Genomic DNA, 26,425 nt, shown 5'->3' on the forward strand with positions numbered 1-26,425 from the left:
TACAGCTCTAGTGGGGGTGGGGTGGAAAGATTGACAAGGTATTAGTTGTAGATTTAAAAATAATGGAAATAGGTGGGAAAAGAAAAATCTATATAAATTATTGAAAACAAAAAAAAAACAAAAGGGAGGGGGAGGAAACGGGGTGGGGATGGGGGGAGGGGGAGTTTAAGATCTAAAGTTGTTGAATTCAATATTCAGCCTGGAAGGCTGTAAAGTGTCTAGTCGGAAGATGAGGTGCTGTTCCTCCAGTTTGCGTTGGGCTTCACTGGAACAATGCAGCAAGCCAAGGACAGACATGTGGGCAAGAGAGCAGGGTGGAGTGTTAAAATGGCAAGTGACAGGGAGGTTTGGGTCTTTCTTGCGGACAGACCGCAGGTGTTCTGCAAAGCGGTCGCCCAGTTTGCGTTTGGTCTCTCCAATGTAGAGGAGATTGGCTACTGAAAAGGAGAGTGATGATATGTGGAGCTTGTGCTGGGATTAGATCAATTATTTTATTGAAAAATCATCAAGGCAGCAGGTTTGAATTTTGATGATACATCCCAAGAGGGAAAAGAAACCAGCACAAAGCTGGGTGAATAAAATGTTGCATGGGAAGCAAGTGCATAAGATGTGAAGTGAGGAAGGAGTCCCGAGAGAAGTTGGTAATTGTGCAAGGGCTATCAAGGGAGAGGAAAATTGTGCTGCTGGTCGGTGTAAAGGAAGAGGTGTGTATAGTTAGGATGGGAGGTGGTATTGTGCAGATTCATGAGGGAACCATAAGTGAAGCAATTTGTTGAAACTGAAGGTGAAAGGGTTGAAGGACTGCTGCCATGCGTTCCAGAGGGAATGATAAATTTAAGGGCAATGCACGCCCTTGCTATGAGGTCATTGAAGCTCTTCCTGTACTGTATCCATGTTCTGTGAATGAACAGGTAGCCTCTGCCAACCCTCCAAGCACTGTGGGGAACTTCCTCACCCTGATCTTTTCTACAAGTACATCCGGGGTAACCACTGTGAATATTGGTTCCTACCTGTCATTCATCCCAGTGAAGATTCTTCTTTTTGCACCTTGGACATGAAAGAAGCCAAAATGGAATTCAGCCTCTCTTTTAGAGGTACATTCCTGATTTAAGTGCGCCCCTGGGTCAGCCGATTTAACAGGAAATCAGCTGGTAAGGTTAGCCCTGGGAGTTAAAATACCCCGGATCTCTTTTTGGCTGCTGTGGTTTGTTTCAAACTGAAACCAAAATTCACCTGAAAACTGATGCGGAATTAAAAGCAGAGCCCTACAAGGGTGTGCTTGTACCTTACTGGGAAAACTATATTTAAAAGGATAAGAAATTCACCAGTGGTGTTTTTCAAATCCAGTTTAGTAAAAATGTTTTCATAATACTAAAATTTCTACCTGTTATGAAATTTTCCCCAAATCCACATGTGGTAAGTTATTGCGTATTGACTTTTATAGTAAAGAGGAGTTGGATTAGTTTAAACTATATGGGGAGAATGAAGGTCTCATGTCACTTGAGGACTTAATCTTGGTCTTGTTCTTCAAATATCACTTATTATTTTTAAAAAAATCATGTTTTAGTATTATTGCCAAATGATATGAGTTTAGATGCCAAAATTGGTGGTGTGTGATGGTTTTCATTGGAGTGTATAGTGCAAGATCTCTAAATTTTTGGTAACTAAATATTACTCACAATTTTGATGTTTTTGTGCTGTTCAGAATCTTGGGCCCTCAGTGCTAGCGGGCGTGGCTGTCATGATTCTACTGGTCCCTATAAATGCTGTGATTGCAATGAAGATGAAAAACCTCCAGGTACAGTGACACAAAAGAAAAATACTGGGTGCTGGATATCTGAAGTTAAAATAGAAAATGCTAGAAATATAAAGCAGGTCTGGCAGCATCTGTGGAGAGAGAAACCGTTAACGTTTCAGGTTGATGACCTTTCATCAGAACTGAAGAGAGATGGAAATATAATAGGTTTTAAGCCAGTGGCAGTGGGGAGGGGGTGCAGGAAGAACAAAAGGGAAGGTTTGTAACTGGGTGGAAAGCATGAGGGATTAAATGGTACACAAAAGCCAAATAGAGTAGTAATGGGTATGTAAAGAAGCAAAAGATGTGTTCAGATGAGGCATGAATGGCTATGTAGCAACTGTCTGAATGAAACATGGAAGCAATAAAGAAAGAAACAAGACCAGACCAAAACCAGCAAAAAAAAACACAAAACGAGATGGAGGCAGAGATTATAACCTAAAGTTGTTGACCTCAATATTGAGTCCAGAAGACTTTAAAAGTGCTGAGTTAGAAGATGAGGTCTTGTTCCTCAAGCTTGTGTTGAGCTTCAATGGAACACTGTAGCAGACCATGGACTGAAATGTCAAGGTGGGTGCAAGGGGTCCCGCTTGCAGACTGAATGGAGTTGTTCCGCAAAGCGGTTACCCAGTCTGTCTTTGGTCTCCCCAGTGTAGAGGAAAGACTGCATTGTGAGCAAGTGAGTACAGTATCCTGTCCTTTTACCTCCTCCCTTCTCACCATCCAAGGTCCCAAACGCTCCTTTCAAGTGAAACCGTGATTTACTTGTTGTACTTTCAATTTAGTATACTGTATTCGTAAAAGGCATTTTGTTCCATGACATCTTTTGTCATTTAATCTCTCCTGCCTTCTACCTTACCCCAGACCATTCCTTTTGTTATCCCTTGTCCCCCTTCCCGCACCAACCCCCCTCCCACACACACACACACAGACACACAGCGTAAAACCCATCACATTTTTACTTCAGTTTTGAAGAAGAGTCATTAGACCTGAAACGTTAACTCTGTTCCTCTCTCCACAGATGCTGCCAGATCTGCTGAGTGTTTCCGGCACTTTGTTTTTAGAAAGGTCATGTTGAACTTTTAGTCTGATTAAATATGCAATTTTAATTTTTTAATATTCAGGTGACACAGATGAAAGAAAAAGACAACCGCATCAAACTGATGAATGAGATTCTAAGTGGAATAAGAGTGTTGAAGTTATATGCCTGGGAGCTGGCGTTTAAGGAGAAGGTGCTGCAAATTAGACAGAGGGAGCTCCAAGTGCTCAAAAGTGCAGCCTATTACTCAGCAGTTTCAACATTCACATGGGTTTGTGCACCATTTCTGGTAAGTGAAATGCAATCTGTAGAATGTTTGGGGTGGGGAATAAAAGCTAGTCCAAAAAAGTGGTTCAGAAGATACCTTCAAAATAATAATGTTCACAGTAGCCATTCACAGATTCATTAAGTATATGATAACAATTATTGACGAGTTAAACATACACTTATCAGCAACATAGAACCTTGTGAGTTCACCAAAGAATTACACAGACCTTAGCAGCCTTGAGCTCAACTGCAGAATTTTCCCGTTGGCGATTTGGCGGCGGGGCCCACTCACCGACGGGAAAGTGACGTGGGATGAAGTCAGGAGGAATCCCTGACGTCATCCCGGTCCCTTTAAATCTTTAGGAAGGCGGGCGGACAGCGAAATCAGCTGTCCTCCCGCCGACCTGGCAATGGCCAGTTGAGGCCATTGACAGGGTAATTAAGATAATTAAAGACCTGCCCGTCCAACTTTAAGGTTGGCGGGCAGGCCAGGAGCCCCAGCGGGCTTCTGATAAAATATGAAACCTCATCCACTGGCGGGATGAGATTTCATGTCTTTTTAAAAACTTCAAATTTTATGTGATATTTATTAACATGTCCCATCTCGTGTGATATTGTCACATGAGGGGGACATGTTAATAATTTTTTAATTTTTCTATTTTTTTAACTTTGTAACACTTTCACTGATCTCCCTGAGACAGCACTTAGTCTCAGGGAGCAGTGCACTCTTTCGTGCGCATGCGCGAAAGAGCGCACTTTGACAGATGGGGAATCCCACCCCCACCCCCCGCACAGGAAGTGCATAGCGCTTCCCATCGGGCAGGCCGCCGGGCGGGCCAATTAAGGCCCGCCCACTTAATATGGCGGCAGGGCCCGCTTCGGTGGCGGAGTTAGGCCGCCCGCCCGCCCGCCAACCAAGGGCAAAATTCTGCCCCAAGTTTTCAAAGCTGATCAGACCTTTCTGTCCCTCTCCTGGCAATCATTCTCTTAGATACTTTTTCAATCCTTTTATGTTTCAGTGTTGCCAAATCTTTCTTTCTTGTTCCTGATCAAGGACTTTAGTTTTATGTATTCTAATTGCTCTGTCAATCAAATCCTTAGGCTGAAGATTGTTACAGAATTTCATGAACTATTAAAAGCTTTCTGATGAACTCTGAAGTTGTTTCCATCACTCTAGGCTGTATATATCTGACCAATACAACCCTCTCCTGCCATCTTCAGCATCACAGATACCTAACCATAAAAATATCAGACCTCTCCTGCATCCCTGTGATGTTTAAAGATCAGCAACCTACTAGATGCTGTGTTGTCTACATGTCCGCTTGAACCTACACTCTCTTAGGGCCTTGTTGCAGGATTTGTCCATAACAAAGGAATATTAAATCTCTGGTGAGAGAGCCACAATTGAAAAGTTACTAGTCACAGTTAACACACATAAATTAATATGAAGATAAATCAATATCAGTTTCAACTGTTTTCAGTGACCTTTTTGAAGTTGCTTTAGAATAGAGCGAAGGAAATCACTCCCTGGTCTCTGTACACCGCCATAAAATCAAGGATTTTACTGTGTGCATAAAAATTTGACACTGGTGAATATTGAAACAAGAAGGTAGTTTTTATGCATAAATGTTGTAACTCAGTGTGAATTATTTGAAGCCAGAATTATTATTCTGCGTATCTGATGGTATGCGCACAAATAGCAGTTGTACAAAAGCAATAGGGAAAATAATGATTTTTTGATTATGGAGCCTTTTTATTTGACTTTTGCACTAAAATGTTACTGCAAAAGTTGAATTAAGTTTCATTCCTATTAAACTTGATGATTGTTAACTACTTCTGTATCCCACATTTTCAAATCCAACTTTGTACAATGTTATTTAAGCAATATAATTTTAGATAATATAACCTCTCATGATGAACCTATTCATCTGTGGAATGGAGAAATATAAGAATAAGAATATAAGAATCGAAGAATGTTTCAAAACAAGACCTTGCACGAAAAAAGCTCTTTGAGGAAAGAGTTTTAAATCGTGTTTTTCCAGGTTGCATGTGTATAGGAAAAAACAGCAAGGAGAGAAGCAAAGAGAGTAGATAATATTTGTATATATCTGTCAGAGCTTGGAGCTGACAAGGATGCCCTGTGTAAAGGCTGATGCGATTTTATTATGTCTACATTAGGTTAAAGTATGCACAGCAGAGTTATGTTGCTGCCTGCAGTATATTATAGTGGTAGACTGTCTTGAGCAAAGAATTTATGACTGGAAAGAATTCTGGACCTATTTTAAGAGCATGTTTATTATAGGGAACTTATTGAAGAATAAAGGTAAAATTCATTGAGTTCTGCAGCAGTATGCCTTTGTGTTGCTTTTGGCTTTCAAAAAAACTGATGTGGTCCAGACCAACTAATCACTGTCCAATGTAGTTTATACAGTAGAGTTCTGTTCAATAAGTTGCAAGCAAGATTCACATAAAACAGAACTTGAGATACCTTCACTGACTATGTAAGGAACAAAACTGGGACTTGGGAACAATTTGCCTGTGCCAGGCATTGCTCTGAGCTTATCTGGACTGCATATTTTCCACGCAGATTCAACTCTTTTATATTTAAGAATTATTTCCTCCCTTCTTGATACGATGGTACTGACATTTGTTAGAAATGTATGCCAGCAGCTGTAGGCTACCTAAATGACTCTTGAAGTAAGTGTCGAAAAATTATTTGTCCATGGTATCGTAGATGGACTTGCCCTCACTCTGCATTTGAGGGATAGTGGTGGCAGAGTGGTAATTAGATTGCTAATCCAGAGGTCTAGGCTAATGGTCTGGTGGGGGAACAGGTTTAAATACCACAGGGCAGCAGGTGGAATTTAAATTTGGATAAAAACTAGCCCCACTAATGGTGACCGTGAAACTATTGTTGATTGTCGTAAGGTTCGCTAATGTCCTTTAGAAAAGGAAGTCTGCCATCCTTACCTAGCCTGGCCTAGATGTGACACCAGACCCACAGCAATGTGGTTGACTCTGAAATGCCAAACTGCTACAGAAAAGTCAAAAAGGAATGAAGGTGGATGGACCATCCAACTTTGACCTAGGCATCAAAAACAATAATGGCACACCTGACCCTGCTAAGTCCTCCTTACTTAAGGAGGCTTGTGGAGGCTTGTGCTGAAATTGGGAGAGCTGTCAAGTAACAGCCTGACATTGTCATACTCACCGAATCATACCTTACAGATAATGTCTCAGACACACCATCAACACCCTGGCGATTGAGCAGTAAACTGCTACTTTTTTGAAATGCCAGACTCAGGTTTGTAGTTGGTGCTCTCAGGTCAAATTCTAGTTTTGTTATAAAGTTTATTTTTAGTATGAAGTATGTGCTTTATTTTGCTATGGAGATGAACCCTATAGGCACAATCTAGTAGTAGTCTGTTGGGTAATATTGTTAAAGTATGCTGTTAATTAAGATATATTGTGACCCCCATGAGTATGGTAGTGTGTTGCTGAAACTGATTGATTGTCTGATTGAAACAATTAGTGCATATCATTGATTTATGCCCAACATTTCCTGACAAAATGTTGAAAGATTTCTATTATAAATGAAGCCCATTTTATTTATTTGTAATGCCTCCACATCTATAGAACTGCAAGAAATTAATCATTTACAACTTGTTTCCCTTTCATCTTTAATAGGTTGCTTTATCTACATTTGCACTGTATGTGCTTATAGATGAGAAGAACGTGCTGGATGCCCAGAAAGCTTTTGTTTCATTGGCACTTTTTAATATTCTCAGATTTCCACTCAACATGCTCCCCATGGTCATTACTAGTATAGTGCAAGTAAGTAAATACTTATATTGATATAAGCATGTATTATATTAAGGATGTACTGATAAGGTGGGATGAGAAGAGGAGAAGGTTGCACCAACCATGGCTAACTAAGGAAGTTGAGGATGGCATCAAATTAAAATAAAAGATGCACAATGCTGCAAAGGTTAGTGGTAGGCCAGAAGATTGGGAAATTGTAAAAACCAGCAAAGGATGACTAAAAAATAATAGAGAAATTGGAGCATGAGAGATAACTAGCAAGAAATATAAAAGCATACAGTAAAAACTTCTACAAGAACATAAAAAGGAAAAGAGTAACAATGATGAGCATTGGACTACTGAGAGGGTGAGGCTGGGGACTTGATGAGAAACAGGAAATGGTAGAGACTTTGAACAAGTATTTTATATCTGTCTTCACAGTAGAAGACACACTAAAGGAAGGGGGGAAAGGGAGGGAGGGAGGAACTTAAAATAATCATGATCATTACAAGAAAAGTACTCGGCAAAATAATGGAACCAAAGCCTGACGGGTACCATCTGATGACCTGCGTCCTAACACGGTCCTGAAAGGTTGCAGAGATAGTGGATGAATTGGTTGGAATCTTCCAAAATTCTACAGATCCTGGAAAGGTTGCAGTGGATTGGAAAACCGGAAATGTAGCACCACTATTCAAGAAAGGGAGACAGAAAGCAGGAAACTATAGGCTGTTAGTCTAACATCTGTCATTGGGAACATGCTGGAATCCATTATTAGGGAGGCAGTCGTAGGATATGTAGAAAATCATAATTGTGTTTGACAAATTTATTAGAGTTTTTTAAGGAAGCAATAAGCAGGGTGGATAAAGGGGAACTAAGAGATGTAGTGGTTTTGGATTTTCAGAAGGCATTCGAAAAGGTTCCACATAAAAAGGTTACTTCACAAGATAAGAGTTCATGGTGTTGGGGGTGATATATTAGCATAGATAGAGGACTGGCTGTCTAACAGGAAGCAGAGAGTTGAGATAAACGGGTCATTTTCAGGTTGGCAAACTAATTAGTGAAGTGCCACAGGGATAAGTAATGGGGCTTCATCCATTTATATGATCTATATTAATGACTCGGATGAAGGACCTGATTGTATTGTAGCCAAATTTGCTGTTGATACAAAGGTAGGTAGAAAAGAAACTTGTGAGGAGGATACAAAGAGTCTATAAAAGATGGATTAAGTGAGTGGGCAAAAATTTGGGAGATGGAGTATAAGGTGGGAAAATGTGAGATTGTCCGCTTTGGCAGGAAGAATAGCAAAGCAGAATATTATTTAATGGAGAAAGACTGGAGAATGCTACAATACAGAGGGATCTGAATATCCTTGGACATGAATCACAAAAAAATTAGCATGCAGGTATAGCAAGTAATTAGGAAGCAAAGTAGAATGTGGCCTTTATTGTAAGGGGGATACGAACATACGATTTTGAAGCAGGAGTAGGCCACTCAGCTCCTTGAGTTTTCTCCACTATTCAATAAGATCATGGCTGATCTGATTGCAAGCTCAACCCCACATTCCTGTCTACCCGTGATAACGTTTCACCTCCTTGCTTATCAAGGATCTATCTAGCTCTGCCTTAAAAAAAGAAATATTCAAAGATTCTGCTTCCACTGCCTTTTGAGGAAGAGAGTTCCAAAGACTCATGAACCTCTGAGAGAAAAGAATTCTCCTCATCTCAGTCCTAAATAGGCGACCCCTAGCTCTAAGATGGAGTATAAAAGTAGGGAAGCCTTGTTACAACTGTACAGGGCATTGGTGAGACTGCAACTGGAGTACTGTGTACAGTTCTGCCTCCTTACTTGAAGGATATACTTGAAGGAGCTTGATGGGGTTGAGAGGATGTTACCTCTTATGCGGGAGTCTAGAACCAGGGAGCACAGTTTAAAAATAAGGGGAATCCCATTTAAAGATGGAGATGAGGAATCATTTCTTTTCTGAGGGTTATTAGTATTTGGAATTCTCTTCCACAGAGGGAAGTAGAGGCTAGGTCATTGAATATATTCAAGGCTGAGTTAGACAGATCTTTGATCGACAAGGGAGCCTAGGGTTATGGGAGACAGGCAGGAAAGTAGAGTTAAAGTCACAATCAGATCAGCCCTGATTTTTATTGAATGGTGGAGCAGGCTTATTGGGCTTAGTTGCCTACTGTTGTTGTTCCTATTTTTTTTAATGACCTTATACAGCAACCTCAAGTGGTCCTTTTAATCGCTGCTGGCTATGTCACTTAATGCCCAGTACAACTGAGATTAGCATGCATGACACACATTTTGCCCATTTGTACATTATAAATTGGATCTAATTGCAATTTTATGGGCAGGATTTTTAGTTTGGCGGGCGCGCGTGTCCAGGGAACTGACTGCTGACAGCAATCAGCCTCCAACCATGATCTCACTCTGGCTGGCCAGAAATGTGTGCTGAAATGCTCATTCTGTCTAAACGTTTTTATTTTTTTTATTTAATGGATACCTCATCCTGCCCTTGGATGAGGTTTCATCAAAAAGGCAAAGTCCACCTGGTAGATTCGCCTGTCCGCCAATTGTAAGTAAGGTTGGGCGGACCATGAAAAATTGGAGTCAATTGGAACTTTAATGGACTTAATTGCCCTTTTAATTGTCGGTGAACGCGCCTCTGACTTTCGCCCACGCCCACTGACTGAAATATCACGCGAGCGCGGGATGACGTCGGGATGCTCGCCCGGCAACACCACGCGCTATTTTAGACTCGAGCGGGTCAAGCCTCCATGCCGAGCTAAAAATTCTGCCCTATTTTTAAAACTGATTCTGGCCAGACAGATGGATGTCCAAGGCGCCTTCAGACTTTTGCATCGCTAGTCGCCTGTTTTTCATGCAAAAGACAGTTGGCCAGTCAACCTTCCAAGAAAGGTCAATGATTTAAGAGAAAAATTCCAAACTTCTCTCTGTTATCTCTTGGCTACGCTAAAATATAAATAAGCTGCACTTAATCTTTTTTGTCAAGGTTTGATCCAAAATTAGTTAATTTGCTGATCTCTTTAACTCCCTCCTTTTCTCTGCAGGCAAATGTTTCCATGAAGCGCCTTGGTACATTCCTCTCTCATGAGGAACTGGATCTAGACACAGTGGACAGACATTTAGTCCATTCCTGTAAGTAGTAGAAGATCCTTGCCTGAATAAACGGTTAATAATGAATCTCTGCTCAACATCCTGCATTGTATTCGGGCTTTTCACTTATCAATGTTACTCAAAACGAGGAATAAAAATGATTAGGACGTTGTTGTCCTTTTTTATGTACATAAGCCCTCCTTTTGTAAAAGTTAATTTTTCACTGATTTGTCAATTCAAGATTAGTGTTGCAATCTTATTTGTTTAATGGACTCCTAGTTAGATAACATGGTGTAAAAAGAGGTGGTGATACAGAATATGAGTATGTGCTTTCTGACGTAATGCTTTCCAAACTTGCGTTTGCATTTGGGGAGAGGCCTTGAGCAAGCTAGGAAATTTTCTTTTTTTTTAGCCAGTCCATGCCATTTAAAAACAAAACCTAACGAAAGGCGAAAGAGAAAATATGAAGGAAGTGTCGTCCTGGATTGTTCTCAAAAACTTCTGGTGGTGGATCACAAATCTTTTGGCAAAGGTTTAGGAGCAGGTGGCTTAGCCATCCCTGCCATCTCCCCCCCCCCCCCCCCCCCCCCCCAAGACTGCTGATTGGGTGATTTTTGTTTCTCTCTGCTTATTAGTAGATTATTTAAAAGATGGAGCTTGCTTTTATATGGTACATTTCATGTCCTCGAAATATTCCAATGCATTTCAGTCAATTAACTGCTCTTGAAGTGCCGTGTATTCATGTTTCAACTCATTTGAAACTTTCTTCCCTAGAATTACTTTGCTGTAATGCTGAAAATTTGATAAGAATCGTTTTGATTCTAAATAAGTTGACTGTTCCCACTACCACCCACACCCCCTCCTTTCCTAGTTCATGGACGGTAGGGCAATCTTAATACCTCATAATGTCCTGGCTAAGATCAGCTAGATCAGAAAGTGCCAAGGACCAAACCTAGGGTTCTTATGGGTAGAAGTTTTTAGGACTAGACATATGTCATTTTGTTTGCATGAAAGTTAAATTATATTTTGTCTAATAGCATTGAACAGTATCATCGTGAATAATGGAACTTTCAGTTGGTCCAAAGAAGAGCCCCCATGCCTGAACAAGTAAGAAGCAAAATGAGCATATTTTGTGATTGATTTTATATGTAAATATATAATATGTATATTTATATAGTGTATATATCTCTTGTGTTTTCTGCAGATATTGTAATTTATTTTAAATAATGCTAATGTTGGCAATTTAATAATTTATTTGTGGAAAGATACCCAGGTTTGTGCTTTTACAGAATGCATGTCTTCATTTTAATAATCTATATTAACACTGAATTGAGAGACAATTGCACATACAAGGATTTTGGAGAGGTCATGGAGATGGGGTGGTGGTTTGCAAGGCCAGGAGAGGTCCTGAGGGTTTTTTTCAGGAAAGCCAACTTGAAAAGAGAGCTAAGTATCGTACTTTATATTGCTGCTCCATACCTCCGCCAGATTGTCTGGTGAAAGCAAAAACGGCTTTTCTATTTAAATCACTGCTACTATTGCTACCATTGATACTACTGTGACTTTCTGGGCGGTATTTGAAATGTAATCTAATGTTTTAATTTATAGTCATCTGTATTCTTGGAGTGGAAGGTGCACACATTTATTCCTCGGTTGTTATTTTCAATACAGACCATTTATGTACACCTTCCTTAGTTTTCAATGACAATCTAAATTACAATGGAATAAATGGACCGAGACTGTCCATGGAACCAGCATCACTGATTACTTGGGTAGAGCGGATCGTGTCCTCTAAGGACCAGAGTGAGCCTTTACCCATCCAATGTTGTAGCAAGCCGTAGCGATTTTTTGAGGCGGTCAGCGCTGCTGCCTCACAGCTCCAGGGACCCAGGTTCGATCCTGTCCTCTGGTGCCTGTCTGTGTGGAGTTTGCATGTTCGACCCGTGACTGCATGGATTTCTGCCGGGTGCTCTGGTTTCCTCCGGTGCTCTGGTTTCCTCCCGCTGTCCAAAGATGTGCTGGTTAGGTGGATTGGCTACGGTAAATTGACCCCGTGTGTGCGCATGATGTGTCCTGTGCCCTGTGAAGGACTGGCGTCCCGTCCTGGGTGCACCCTGCCTCGCGCCCATTGCCTGTCAGGACAGGCTCCCACTCCCTGCGACTCTGAATTGACTGAAGCGGTTCTGGAAATGTGAGTGAGTGAGTGAGAGCTTGCCTTTGTAACCTAATTTATTAGAATAATGTGTGCTGCTGTGTGACTGTCTCAAAATCACACCATGAAATAATATACACTCTTACCAGATAAAAATTTAAGGTAAAAACCAAGACAAATGTAATTAATATTATGCATATAAATGAACAAAATTTGGCACAAACAGTATATTTACTGTGATTATGCACCATACTATTTTCTTCAATGCCAAAACAACAGTTGCTCCAACAGCATTCAACTCTTAATAGTGATCTCTGAAATGTGGTTGTTTATATCTTGGACAATATTAAGCTATTATAGAGTCTTTGTGCCTAAAGTATGTTTGTTTGGCTTTAGTCCAACTGCTGATTTAGGGGGGTGGAAAAAGGTCAGCCTCAGATGTACCATCTAAACACCATTAGAGATTTACTAAAACATAAGGACATTAAAAACTGTATCCCAATTACATTAATCGGCCAACCATTCACAAGTTTCCAATAAGGTGCTTGTAATAATCACTTTGAATCATCTATGCTTGCTGGAAATTAACACTTTGTTCAGTCAGCTACAGATGATGATACTTGAATAAAATGACACCAATGATTCAATGCATTGGCATTTTGTTTGATGCAAACAAACGATGGATACTAATGTTCTTGATATATTACAACATAATGCTGATTCTCTGCCGTTAACAAAAATAATTAGCAGTATTCATGCTGCCTCTTTGACCTTGCCATCTCACTTGACCTTTCTATTTTCAAAGTCTAAATCACACACAAGGCCATCTAGGATCACATCCTAGTAGTCCTCATCACTTCTTCTCTCCAGCTGCCTTCTACATGTACCCTGGACAAAGCTCTCCCAGGCCAGTTACAACTGCACTTTCAAACTCCAAATTGAATATCCTTCGGTCCTTCATTCATCACAATATTTCTATAGCTGTTAGTCTACTCAGTCGCCACCTTCCTTCCACCTATGGTGTCCTGTTCCTTATTCTTGTCCTTACTTTGTTCCACCTGAGTAGTTGCTGATGGTATGGCCCGCAGCTTTGCTGCCTTGAGTCTAAGGTGTACAAATTTGAATGTATTTTGTTGCACAGCTGGTTGAGCAATTCAACACCAGATCTGGTTGAACTGCATTGAGCACTATTGGAGCTTTCTCCCAATCAAAACTGCTCAATTGTTTAGGGTCATCCTAGAATGCAAAGGTAACGACTGGTTTTTCTTTCTCCACCATGAACTGCCTCCTTAAATCCCTCTTCCTTGTCCTCAACCCTCACTTGCCACAAGTGCGAGGAGCTTATGGTGTTCTTTGTCACTAAGATCAATCATCTGTTCAGTTGCCACCTCCGCGTTATGTCCTTCCCCTTTGTCCATTGTGACAAGCTTCCCTCAAGGCTCCCTACCCTGTCCTAACCTTCAAACCTGCATCTTTAAAAAATTTCTCTTCTATCTTCCCACATGCCCTCTTCAAGCTCACATTGTCCACGAGACCCACTTGTGTTCTGTGGATCTCATGGCTACTAAACTACTGACCACACAGTTTCTCAACTATAACTAAGTATTGGGAAGATAGAAGCCATTGTCTGTCTTCCCTGCCACAAACTCTGTTCCCTAGACACTGACTCTCTTCCTTACCTTTGTCAACTGTTTTTGAGGCTGAACCAGACTGTTTGCAAAACAAAAACAGGAATACCTGGAAAAACTCAGCAGGTCTGGCAGCATCGGCGGAGAAGAACAAAGTTGACGTTTCGAGTCCTCATGACCCTTCAACAGAACTAAGTAAAAATAGGAGAGGGGTGAAATATAAGCTGGTTTAGGGTGGGGGGAGAAGTTGGGGGGTGGTGGTTGTAGGAACAAGCAAGCAGTGATAGGAGCAGATAACCAAAAGATGTCACATACAAAATAACAAAGAGGTGTTGAGGGTGGTGATATTATCTAAAAGAATGTGCTAATTAAGAATTGGTAGCAGGACACGCAAGGTACAGATAGCTCTAGTGGGGGTGGGGTGAAATAAGACGAAAAGGGCATAAAAGGTATAGATTTAAAAATAATGGAAATAGGTGGGAAAAGAAAAATCTATATAAATTATTGGAAAAAACAAAAGGGAGGGGGAAGAAACGGAAAGGGGATGGAGGAGGGAGTTCAAGATCTAAAGTTGTTGAACTCAATATTCAGTCCGGAAGGCTGTAAACTGCCTAGTCGGAAGATGAGGTGCTGTTCCTCCAGTTTGCGTTGAGCTTCACTGGAACAATGCAGCAAGCCAAGGACAAACATGTGGGTAAGAGAGCAGGGTGGAGTGTTAAAATGGCAAGCGACAGGGAGGTCTGGGTCATTCTTGCGGACAGACCCAAGGTGTTCTGCAAAGCAGTCGCCCAGTCTGCGTTTGGTCTCTCCAATGTAGAGGAAACCACATTGGGAGCAATGAATGCAGTAGACTAAGTTAGGGGAAATGCAAGTGAAATGCTGCTTCACTTGAAAGGAGTGTTTGGGCCCTTGGACAGTGAGGAGAGAGGAAGTGAAGGGGCAGATGTTACATATTTTGCGTATGCATGGGGAGGTGCCGTAGGTGGTTGCAACCTCAGTGTTGTATTTGGCATTGATGAGCTTACGACCACACATCTATGCTATTGCTAAGACTGCCCTTTTCTACCTCCTAACATCACCTGACTCTGCCTGCTTTAGTTTATCTGCTGACGAAACCTCTCCTCCATGCTTTTGTTACCCCTATACTTGACTATTCCAATGCATGCCTTGTCGGCCTCCCATTTTCCACCCTCCATGAACTTAAGGTCATTCAAAATTCTGATGCTGGCGTCCTAACTCGCATCAAGTCCCAATCACCTATAACTGCTGTGCTCGCTGACTTCCATTTGCCCCTTGTTAAGCAATGCCTTGATTTAAAAGTCTCATCCTTATTTTCAAATCCCTCCGTGGCCTCACCCCTTCCTATTTCTGTAACCTACGCCAACCCCACAACCCCCCAAAATATCTCTGCTGTTCTGCACATTCCTGACTTTGATTACTCCATCTGCAGTCGTGCTTTCAGCTGCCGAGACCCTAAGCTCTAGAATTCCTTCCCTAAACATCTCTGACTTTCTAACTCCCTTTCTTCCTTTAAATGCTCCTCAAAACCTACCTCTTTGATTAAGCCTAAGGAGATATTAGGGTAATGACCTAATGTGGCTCAGTGTCAAATTTGGTTTGATAACACTCCTGTGATGCACCTTAGGATGTTTTACTTTGTTAAAGGTGCTTTATAACTGCAAGTTGTTGTTCTCTTTCCATTTTCCCTTCTCCCGTTTCCCTTTCTCTTTTTTTTCCTTTCCTCCTCCCATCGTCCCCCATGGCTGCCTCTCCAATACTACGCCCCCCCCAAGATTGTTTTAGTAAGTTTCCCCAGTGCCCCTTGGGGAAATACCCTTAACCCACAAACAAAAACATATGCTTGATCTGGTTAGAGTTGTCTTTTTTAAAATAAACTTTTTTTTCATTTAATGACCATAATTGAAAAGCCATCATATGATAGCAAAGCCTTTCTATGATTGATAACTGACCTCATTAAACAATACAATAATATTACCTATTGACATAGCAGAGCAGAAATTGTCATCTTGAGTAAATGGTTGAAAGCTTTAAATATACTTACCTTATTTAAACACCTGAGTACATAAAAGCAATGTTAACTAATTTTGAGATCACAAGTAATGTTGTTTCAAGTTATAGAAGTGAATTATGTAAAGTTCAGTAATCATAACTTACTATTAATAACTTGTTTACCCTTAGGATAGTAATAGCTGTAACTTTCCAGGTAATGAATGTTTGTATGTTATGACAAATGAAGTGTATGATCAATTAACCTTGCCCTATTTCATATATGTCTAGAGCAAAATAATTGGCAAGAAGTTATAGCAAAGGCAACACTAGTATTCGGACAGTATTTGATCAAATACAGATACTTGTCATGCTTTTACTATTCTACTACTGCTGAGAACTAAGTTTCTTTTAATGCCTTTTCATATTAAGTTTCCTGTTTTGTACTATACACTTATTGCTCTATTGCAATATTTTTCTCACAGCATTGATGTAGAAATTCCTGAAGGTTCTCTTGTGGCTGTTGTTGGACATGTTGGATGTGGAAAATCTTCCCTGCTCTCTGCATTGCTTGGGGAAATGCAGAAAATAGAAGGTTATATTGCTGTTAAGGTAAACCATCTTTCTGTCCTCTTCCTCTTGTGTCTCAAAATTCCAAATTGACAAGAAACGAAAATGATATAACTAAAACATTGGCGTAACCTGGAACTGGCTAAAGAACACACACTCGTATAATTAAGGTTTAGCGGCAACTATGATTGGGTTGCTGCTGCTTCTCGCTCCTAATTTTGTGTCAGTATCATTTAGAATAATTAAAATGATGTTTGCTCATGGTTCAATACTAATTTGACCTGACATGGTAAAATGATACCTGAGCAATGCAAGTATATAGTACCTCAGGGCACTGTTGACGATCAACCAGCTGGCCTTTGCCCATAAATGGAACATGGTAGGGTATACCTGTCACTGAGCGCTTGGATTCTTTGCACTTGGTTCTTGATGACTATCTGTATGAGGCAACGCCTTAATGGGTAGGGTAGTCCTGGTTGCACAAGCTTCAAAAGCTTACCTGTGCTCTGCTCCAGTAAGCTATGTTAATTTAGTGGTATAGCCATTGTACATACTAGAGAATTCATAAGCCTTGGCTTTGCAAACATGCACCTATGCTCTCTGAGCTTGGGTAAATAGGATATGTCCATTTTGGGAGAATTTGTAGACTTCATGTTGGGTAAACAGAATAGGTAAGTGTGGTTTTCTCAGTGGATGGAATTGGAGATTGTTCAATACACCAGTGTGTGTCTGTGTATGCCAAACACTTTTTAAAAGTTCTTTCATGGAATGTGGATGTTGCTGGCTAGGCCAGCATTTGTTGCTCATTGCTAATTTCCTTTGAGAAGGTGAGTTGCCGTCTTGAACCGCTGCAGTCCAAGTGGTGTAGGTACACCCACAGTGCTGTTAAGTGGGGGTCATAGCTGATCCAAAAAAAAAAGCTGTAATTCCTCAGTTCTGGCACCATCTTTGTAAATCATATTTGCACTTTCCTCCAATATTCCTGTGTCCTTTTTATAAATGGAGATCAGATTTGTGCATGGTAAACTCAAGATTGGCCTGACCAGGGTTCTGTATAAATTTAATACACCTTCACTGCTTTTGAATTCTATATCCCTGAAAATAAATCCTAGTGCTTTGTTAGTACTTTCAGTTGCTTTGCTGACCTGCTTTCGATGATTTGTTCACCTGTATCATGAGATCCCTTTGCTCTTGTACCCCATTTGTTTCATTATTTTCTACAGTATAGGTGACGTTTCTGCTTTTTCCTCCCAAAGTGCATTACTTCACATTTATCTATGTTGAAGTTCGTAGCCACTTAACTGCCCAGTCTGCAAGTTTTCTGATATGTTATTGTGTTATGTTGCACTCCAGCGGTAGCATTTACCAATTTGGTATCGTCTCCGAATGTTGGCATTGGGTTACTTATTCATCAATCCAATTCGTTAATGTAAATTATGAATAACAGTGATCTCAGCACTGATCCTTGTGGAATACTGCATTCTCTCTTCCTCCAATCTGAATAAATAACCCTTCACCCTTACTCTCTGCATTCTACATTTCAGCAACATTCTACATTTCAGCAAATTTATCCATTCAGCCATTTGTCCCTAATTCCAAATGCCCTAACCTTTATCAGAAGCCCAGAGGTTTGAATGTTCCTGTGGACAAACAAAACTACACTATGAGATGAAATAATAGTGTCCTGTGCCATGCCATGTGGGATAATTTTGTTTTGTTTTGCTTGGCTATTTGATTTTGTTCTAATTCATTATTTATATGGATATAGCCTAAGGTTATGTGGGAACAATTGAACACAAGTTTTCCTTGCTGTGAATGTTTCCTGTTTATTGTGTAGTATCAGTTATCATGCTTGTTTATTTAAAATAGCAAATCTATGAAATTGTAGAGTACATTGAGGACAACATTTAGAAAACAAAATTACTCTTTGTTTCTATTTATGTACAGGGTTCAGTGGCGTATGTCCCACAGCAAGCATGGATCCAAAATGCATCTTTAAGAGCCAATATTATCTTTGGTCAGGAATTAATGGAAGAGTGGTACGGAAAAGTGGTTAATTGCTGTGCACTTCTACCTGACCTGGAGAGTCTGCCTGCAGGAGATGAGACAGAAATAGGCGAGAAGGTTCAGTATGCATGTGCATTTTATAAATATGTGATCCCTATACTTTTGAGATTTAGTGACTTTAAAATAAAAGTCTGAGTAAGGTTTAAAATGTTTGTGGGTGCAAGACATTTATTTTCTTTATGTATGATGATAGATTAATCTGTATTGGTGGATCACATGTTGCCCCTGGTAGAAATATAATAGAAAAAAATGGTAGAAAACATTATGTAAACACAGTGCATGACAGGATATACTTGTGTGCATATATAGGAACATTAGGAATAGCAGTAGACCTTGAGTGTGCTGATGGCTAACCTGTAATTCAATTCTATTTAACAGCTCATATGAGTTTGTGGCTGAAATTTGCCACATGGTGGATTTCAATTGTTTGTTCAATTATTTGGAAGCAGTGGAAAACGCCGAATGGGAGATGAATAAATCAGGAATTGAATATATGCAGGATATTGTCTGGTTAGCAAGTGTCAAATTTCCTGACCATCATCTTGGCTGGGAATTTAAAAAGAGGAAGAAACGTTTAAACAAAAAGGACATGAATAATATGAGGGTTATGTTCTTTATGTTGAGTATTTCTTCTGTATATTAGATACTTGTTCAAATAATGTCACCAAAAGCAACACTTCTTCTAGCGCTTATTATTTACTAAGTCCTTAATCTATATAAATTTCCAAAAAATACTGAGTATGGTCTACACCTACAGCAGAACTGCAAATGACAAATTATTGAAATCTGTATCTTAGAGAAAGAAAAGCTCTTTTTCACTGGCCCCTTTCCATTGTTTTTTGAAAGAATCCTTCAGTCTTATATTTAATAGCATCCAACATTTGAGGCTTCCAGGAGTAACAGTTCAGATCCATGCAAAGATACATAGAAAGATTTACAATAATGGAGGCCAGATATTAGCACAGTAATCCATTTTAACGCGAATAGTATACTTATGTCCAAACGAACAAAGGTTTATATAAGCAGGATCAAATAATCAAATTTCTAAGTTAGAATTAATCTTGTTTCCTTTTACAGGGTGTGAATTTATCAGGAGGTCAGAAGCAGAGGGTGAGTCTTGCTCGAGCAGTTTACAGTGATAATTCGGTTTATTTTTTGGATGATCCACTCTCTGCTGTTGATGCACATGTCGGTCGGCATATTTTCGAGAAAGTAATCGGACCCAAAGGTTTACTCAAAGGCAAGGTGAGCGACCTTAGAAATTTAGCTTGTGTTGTAAACATTGTTGTCCCCCCCACCTACCATAATAAATACATTTGGGTAAAAATAACTTTATTCACAGACTCGTGTCCTGGTGACTCATGGTGTTAGCTTCCTACATCAAATGGACAGGATTCTTGTGATGGTCAATGGGAAAATCACAGAGTCGGGTACCTACAAGGAACTTTTAGCACAAAATGGGGCATTTGCAGAATTCCTTCGCACTTATGCTCCTACAGAAAATGAAGGTGAGTTATTTCAAAATATAATGTCCATTCTATGTAAACTCTGCAAAAGCACCTCTTCAATATTGCCTTCTGTCAGTGCTGTAAAAATCCAGTTTAGTGTGGTTTCAAAATCTTCCATTTTATCTGTACAGCTGTTTGACAGGCATCAGATTATTGGTCACTTGATGTCTTTGCACTGTTGTCTGCGCTCCTGCATCTGAATTTAAAATCAAAGATTTGATACAGTGTCAATTTTGCTCTCTTGGCTTAGGATGTTTTACTATATTAAAGGCGCTGTATAAATGCAAGTTGTAATTGTTACTAAGATTGCAGAACTTGCTTGTACTCCTGATTTGGAAAGTCACACTGATTATTTGTTAAAGTGTATTGAACCTATTCTGCTCAGGACAGTAATTGTTCAACTAATGAGTGGACTCCATGTTTAAAAGATTAATTGTTTTTTAGTTCCTGGGATGTGAGCGTCACTGGCAAGGTCAGCCATCTCTAATTGCCCTTGAAAATGGTGGTGAGCTGCCTCCTTGAACTGCTGCAGCCCACCTGGTGTAGGTGCACCTATAGTTCTGCTAGGGAGGGAGTTCCAGGTCTTTGACTCAACGATAGAGAAAGAATAGCAACATAGTTCCAAGTCAGGATGTTGTGTGGCTTGGTGGAAAACTTTCAGGTGGTGATGTGCACATGTGTCTGCTGCTCTTGCTGCTCTTATCTTTCTAGGTGGTAGAGGTTGTGGATTTGGAAGGTACTGTCCAAAGAGGTGTGAGGAGTTGCTGCAGTGCATCTTGTACGTGGTACGCACTGCTGTAACTGTGCCCTGGTGATGGAGGGACTGAATATTTAAGGTGGTGGATGGGGTGCCAATCAAACGGGCTGCTTTGTCCTGAATGGCGTTGAGCTTCTTGAGTGTTGTTGAAGTTGTACTCATCAGGCAAGTGGAGAGTGTTCCATTTGCACTCTTGACTTGTGCCTTGTAGATGGTGGAAAGGCTTTGAGGAGTCAGAAATCAGTTGCTGATGTCAGGAAGCTGCCATATGATAATTTGAAAATTGGGGTGGGAGACATTTTATAATTTTTGTATGTGTTTTTTAAATGCTTTTGTTCTTGATTGGACACACCTCTTTTTTTAATCTTGGAACTGGATCTAGCAAAAAGTACAATAAAGTTTTTAGGTGCACATTGGTAACTTTATGGAATATAAATTCTTCTTTCGTATATGGCAGTCATTCCGTGTAAATCAGATGTTGATGTTTTACTTTTATGTCAGTTCATAAACATTTGATACTTCTACGAGCCCTAATTAAGGTGCAGCATATAGCAGTATCTTTTTTTCAAAATGATCAACTATTTCCTTTCCTGTCATGCAGCTACTGGCAATAGTGTGGAAGAGGAGGAAGGTTTGTATTGCCTTTTTTTATAGCCAGCAGCATAGCTGAAAAACCTGTAGATGCATGATGAGTTTTGAAGTAAGAATATCCAACACCATAACTAACTTTTATGTAGAGAGTTATATGCATGATTAAATTGACCTTAATTAAAGACATGCATAGTCATATTTCATTGTTAGATCAGAATCGGAATTTTAAAAATTGTTTGTGTTCATATATGGAAAATTACAAAGTATTTTGTTAAAATTTACTCAATGCAATGACTTCTAATATTTATGAAGAGAAAAATGTGAAAGTGCTGGAAATTGGAAATGAAACAAATAGCTGGAATTTTCCCAAATGCAGGTGTAATGTTTTGAGTCAGGCAAGGGCAGGATTTTCAACTCCCACAGGAATGTAAACACCAGGATCTTCAATAGAAAAGAAAGTTGGGCGAGGTATGTATGGGATGGCCAAAGTTGACCATACTGCCCAATGGGTCCATACCTGAAACCTTAATCTGACCCTTGCCTAGTCAGACGCTGGTGGATCTGCTCTGAGGGCAGGCTGTGAGAACTTGGCTTATATTCCCTAGATTTTAGGAGATTGTGGGATAACCCGATTGAAGTATTTAAAATTTTGGTAGGGTGGATTTGGAGAAATGAAGTCCTTCAGTGAGGGAATTAAGAAAAAGGGGCCAAGAACTAGGCCATTCAGGAGGGCTTCCAAATCCTGCTCAGGCCCTGGGAGCAGTCTTCTCATTTCCAATCCTGCTCAGTGCTATTCTCTCTTCCCAATCCCTCCCCATTTACAGTCAGTTAATGCTGGCGCTCTTCTCCCTTTCCCATTTTGCTCAGTTAGTGCTAGCACAAATAAATCCAATAGTGAAATAGTGAAAAGTTTCTTGACTCAGCGAGGTTAGAATGTGGAACTTGCTTCCTCCAGAAATGGCTGATGCAAATTACTTAAATGTTTTTAAAAGGAAACCGGATGAGTAAATGAGAGAAAAATGGAATGGAAAGATGTAATGCAAGGTGGAGATGAGGTATATTATATACACCGGCACAGACTAGTTAGGACGAATAGTGTTTTGTGCTGTATATATGATGTAATTCACTGAACTCAGGAGGCATTTTTTCATTTAATGGGTAGTAGAAATCTAGAACTTTCGTCCAGAAAAACTAAGGACAATAGGAGTCTTTAGGACTGAGGTAGATAAATTCTTGTTAGGTAAGCGATTAGGTGCAAAGGTAGTAACATGGAGAAGAACAGCCATGATTTAATTGAATGGTGGAGAAGGCCCGAAGGACTAAATTCTTTTGATCCAATTTCTAGCATTTTCTGTTTTAATTTCTAACTGTAATGTGTTGGATATCCAAACTGCTTGATTTTTGTACTCTAATCTTAGTCAACATTAGGAATCTGCTTTTTATTGAGTGAGTTTTATCATTTTGATGGAGCACAGAGTAATTGTATGGAGCGGAGTACCATTTCTAGATATATTCCACAAAAGTATTAGCCATGAGTGGAGACTGTCCAGGGTGCCAGGCTTGCCCTCACAGCTGAAAAAAGTAGGTGTGGCAGCATGAAACCTAAGAGAATGTTGGTGAACAAGGATTATAAATATGAAAAGTACTATTTGCATTAACTTGTGCAGCGTTTGAAGCAAGCTATTTTAAGATGAACCTTTTCTGATGCCAACTCAGACTGCACATTATGTATGAACATTAACACTGTTATGGAAATTGTTTCTGCTTGAGTGTAAAATAAGACTTATTTGTTACAAATGTCTGAATCCTGTAAAGTGACCAGAATCCCTTCTTGCTACTATGACTTCTAAGATGGTCCTATTCCTATTCAACTTTCAAAATTATGCAGCCTAAATGCATTTATTTGGTGCTTTCCTCCTTGTATCCTTGTGTTTGGATTTTGCCTGGACTGATTCCAATGTTTTATCTTGGTATCATTCACAGGCTATTATGCAGGACTCTTTTGAGTATCACCTTTCATTTTGGAGTTGCCAGTTATTCAGTGAAAAGGTGGAGGATATTCTGGATATCTAGGAGATCAAATTTCTCCACATTGCAGTCTTCAAGGAAAAATACTCTAAATTTGCATTCCTGGTGCTCTGTGTAGTGTTGCTGCATTTTAAATTGCATCCTTGCTCAGTTTTTTTTTTGCATGCAAATAATTTAATGCGGATTTTCTTTTTGGAAAATGAATTTGAAATATTGCTGAATTAAATGAATGTAAGCTAAAATTGGAATAAGTTCAATTAAAATGTGTTTATTAATTAGGAAAATTAGGATAGTTCACCTATTTGAACAGACAATGCATTGACTTGACTTGGTTCCTCATTTTACATATTAAAATTAATCACCGGTAAGACTTTTGCGCAAAGAAGTTTCTTCTTGATCCTAAAATCAAAAGCCCGGGTTATCAATTTAATTCCATTCTCCACCCTGTGGGTGCCCGTAATAAATAGATGACAATTTCATGATCCCATTGCTCTCTTCTATAAGGAGTTCTTTTCTACTCTTCATTTAAAAGCAAGATATTTATGTTTTATAATTACAAGTTGCTCTTATTTGAGAGTGACACAGTATGACTTTCAATTTTTCCCTCCCTGTGTCCTGCACAGAATGCTTCTCCCTGTTGACATAGCCAAAAGTAGATTCACATCTCGATAATTATGGGGCAAAGTCTGTGCCCCACTAAGGTACTCCCATTCCGGGAACCTGGAACCACCGCAGAGGATCTCCAGCACGAATGACTAAAAATAGAAATGGTGCAAACAACTATTTTTAGTCATTTGTGCTGTGCTGGAGATCCTCTGTGATGGTTCCAGGCACCTGGAATCAAAGGTTGGCGGGTTAAAACTAGCTGAACAATGGGCTACCTTCAAAGAAGAAATGGTTCTGGCACAATAAAGGTATATTCCCTCAAAAGGAAAAGGCAGGGCAAACAAATCCAGAGCTCTCTGGATGAAAAAGGAGATAGAAATTAAGATAAAGAAGAAAAAGTGTGCTTATGACAGGTGTCAGGTAGAAAATACAATTGAGAACCAAGCTGAATACAGAAGGTTCAGAGGAGAGATGAAGAAGAAAATAAGAGAGGTGAAGAGGGGTTATGAGAAAAGACTGGCAGCCACCATAAAGGAATCCAAAAGTCTCCTATAGGCACATAAGTAGTAAGAGGGTGGTAAAAGGAGTATTTACACATGGAGGCAGGGGGCATGGCTGAGGTGTTAAATGAATATCTTGTATCTGTCTTTACCATGGAAGCAGATGCTATCCAGGCCATGGTGATGGACGAGGAAATTGTCACTAGGGTTCAAAATTGATTAGGAGGTGGTATTGGATAAGCTGTCGGTACTTAAAGTTGACAAGGCACTGAGGCCGAATGCGATGCATCCAAGGTTATTGAAGGAAGTGAGAGTGGAAATTGACACAATCTTTCAGTCTTCCCTAGACTCAGGAGGTGCCAGAGGACTGGAGAATTGCAAACATTATGCCCTTGTTTAAAAAAAAAGGTTGTAAGGATAAGCCCAGCAATTATAGACCGGTCAGTTTAACTTCGGTGGAGGGGAAGCTTCTGGAAACAATTATTCTGGATAGAATTAATAGCCACCTGGAAAAATGTGGGTTGATTAGGAAGAGCCAGCATGGATTTCTTAAGGGAAGATCATGTTTAACTAACTTGCTGGAGATTCTGGAAGAGATAACAGAGAATGTTGATGAGGGCAATGTTGTTGATGTGGTGTATATGGACCTCCAAAAGGCATTCGATGCAGTGCCGCACAACAGACTTGTGAGAAAAATTATAGCTCATGGAGTAAAGGAGACAGGAGCGATGTGGATACAAAATTTGTTGAGTAATAGGAAACAGCGAGTAATGGCTAATGGATATTTTTCAGGCTGGAGGAAGGGTTGTAGTGGAGTTCCCCAGGAGTCGGTATTGGGACCCCTGCTTTTTGATCTAGATGTTGGTGTGCTGGGGACAATTTCAAAGTTTGCGGATGATTCAAAACTTGGAAGCGTTGTAAACTATGAGGAGGACAGTGTAGAATTTCAAAACGACATAGACAAGTTGGTGGATTGGGCAGATAGGTGGCAAATGAAGTTCAATGCAGAGAAGTGTGGGGCGATTCATTTTTGGAGGAAGAACATAGACAGCATAAAACAAGAGTTACAACTCTAAAGGGTGTGCAGGAGCAGAGAGATCTGAGTGTACATGTGCATAAGTCATTAAAAGTGGCAGGACAGGTGGAGAGAGCACTTAATAAAGCATACAGTATCCTAGGCTTTATTATTAGGGGCATAGAGTACAAGAGCAAGGAGGTTATGCTGAAATTGTATAGGATGCTAGTTAAACCTCAGCTGGAGTATTGTGTACAGTTCTGAGCGCCACACTTTAGGAAGAATGTGAACGCGTTGGAGAGAGTGCAGAAGAGGTTTACAAAAATGGTTCCAGGGATGAAAAACTTCAGTTATGAAGACAGATTGAAGAGGTTGGGACTGTTTGCCTCAGAGAGGAGAAGGCTAAGAGGACATTTGATAGAGATATTCAAATCATGAGGGTACAGAGTAGATGGGGAGAAACTGTTCCCGCTCGTAAAAGGATCGAGAACGAGAGGACACAGATTTAAAGTGATTTGCAAAAGAAGCAAATGCGATGTGAGAAAAAAGTTTTTCACACAGCAAGTGGTTCGGGTCTTGAATGTACTGCCTGGAAGTGTGACGGAGGCAGGTTCAGTCGAGGCATTCAAGAAGGCATTAGATGATTATTTTAATAGAAATAATGATCAGGGTTACGGAGAAAAGGCAGGAGAATGGCACTGAGTCACAATGTTCGATCGGAGAGCTGTGCAGAAACGATGGGCCGAATGGCCTCCTGCACTGCAATTATTCTGTAATTCTGTGATTCTAAACTCTAACATAATATCCAATGCACAAGCTCCATCCTGGAACCTAGTAAATTTGATGTTCACTTTATTCATTCTGTAGGTCAATGGTTGATTCTTTAGGTAAATGAGGAAAGAAACTTTATTTGTAGATTGTTCCTTATATTAAAAAAAAATTAAGCAGTGCCTTTTGTATATTCAGGT

At 40.0% G+C, this 26,425-nt stretch overlaps 1 protein-coding gene across 1 annotated transcript in view; it reads left to right on the top strand.

Moving 5' to 3' along the window:
- abcc1 (ATP binding cassette subfamily C member 1 (ABCC1 blood group)) overlaps nt 1-26,425 on the top strand; it is a 99,914-nt gene that overhangs the window by 45,414 nt on the left and 28,075 nt on the right. The window contains exons 11-19 of the mRNA XM_078559149.1: nt 1,706-1,798; nt 2,920-3,123; nt 6,789-6,935; nt 9,983-10,070; nt 11,066-11,135; nt 16,301-16,427; nt 18,333-18,509; nt 19,530-19,697; nt 19,795-19,960. Of these exons, the coding sequence (XP_078415275.1) occupies nt 1,706-1,798; nt 2,920-3,123; nt 6,789-6,935; nt 9,983-10,070; nt 11,066-11,135; nt 16,301-16,427; nt 18,333-18,509; nt 19,530-19,697; nt 19,795-19,960 (1,240 nt within the window). The remainder of the gene's footprint in view (nt 1-1,705; nt 1,799-2,919; nt 3,124-6,788; nt 6,936-9,982; nt 10,071-11,065; nt 11,136-16,300; nt 16,428-18,332; nt 18,510-19,529; nt 19,698-19,794; nt 19,961-26,425) is intronic.

The sequence above is a fragment of the Cetorhinus maximus genome, chromosome 15, assembly GCF_964194155.1.
Source record: "Cetorhinus maximus chromosome 15, sCetMax3.hap1.1, whole genome shotgun sequence".
Classification (NCBI taxonomy): Eukaryota; Metazoa; Chordata; class Chondrichthyes; order Lamniformes; family Cetorhinidae; genus Cetorhinus; species Cetorhinus maximus.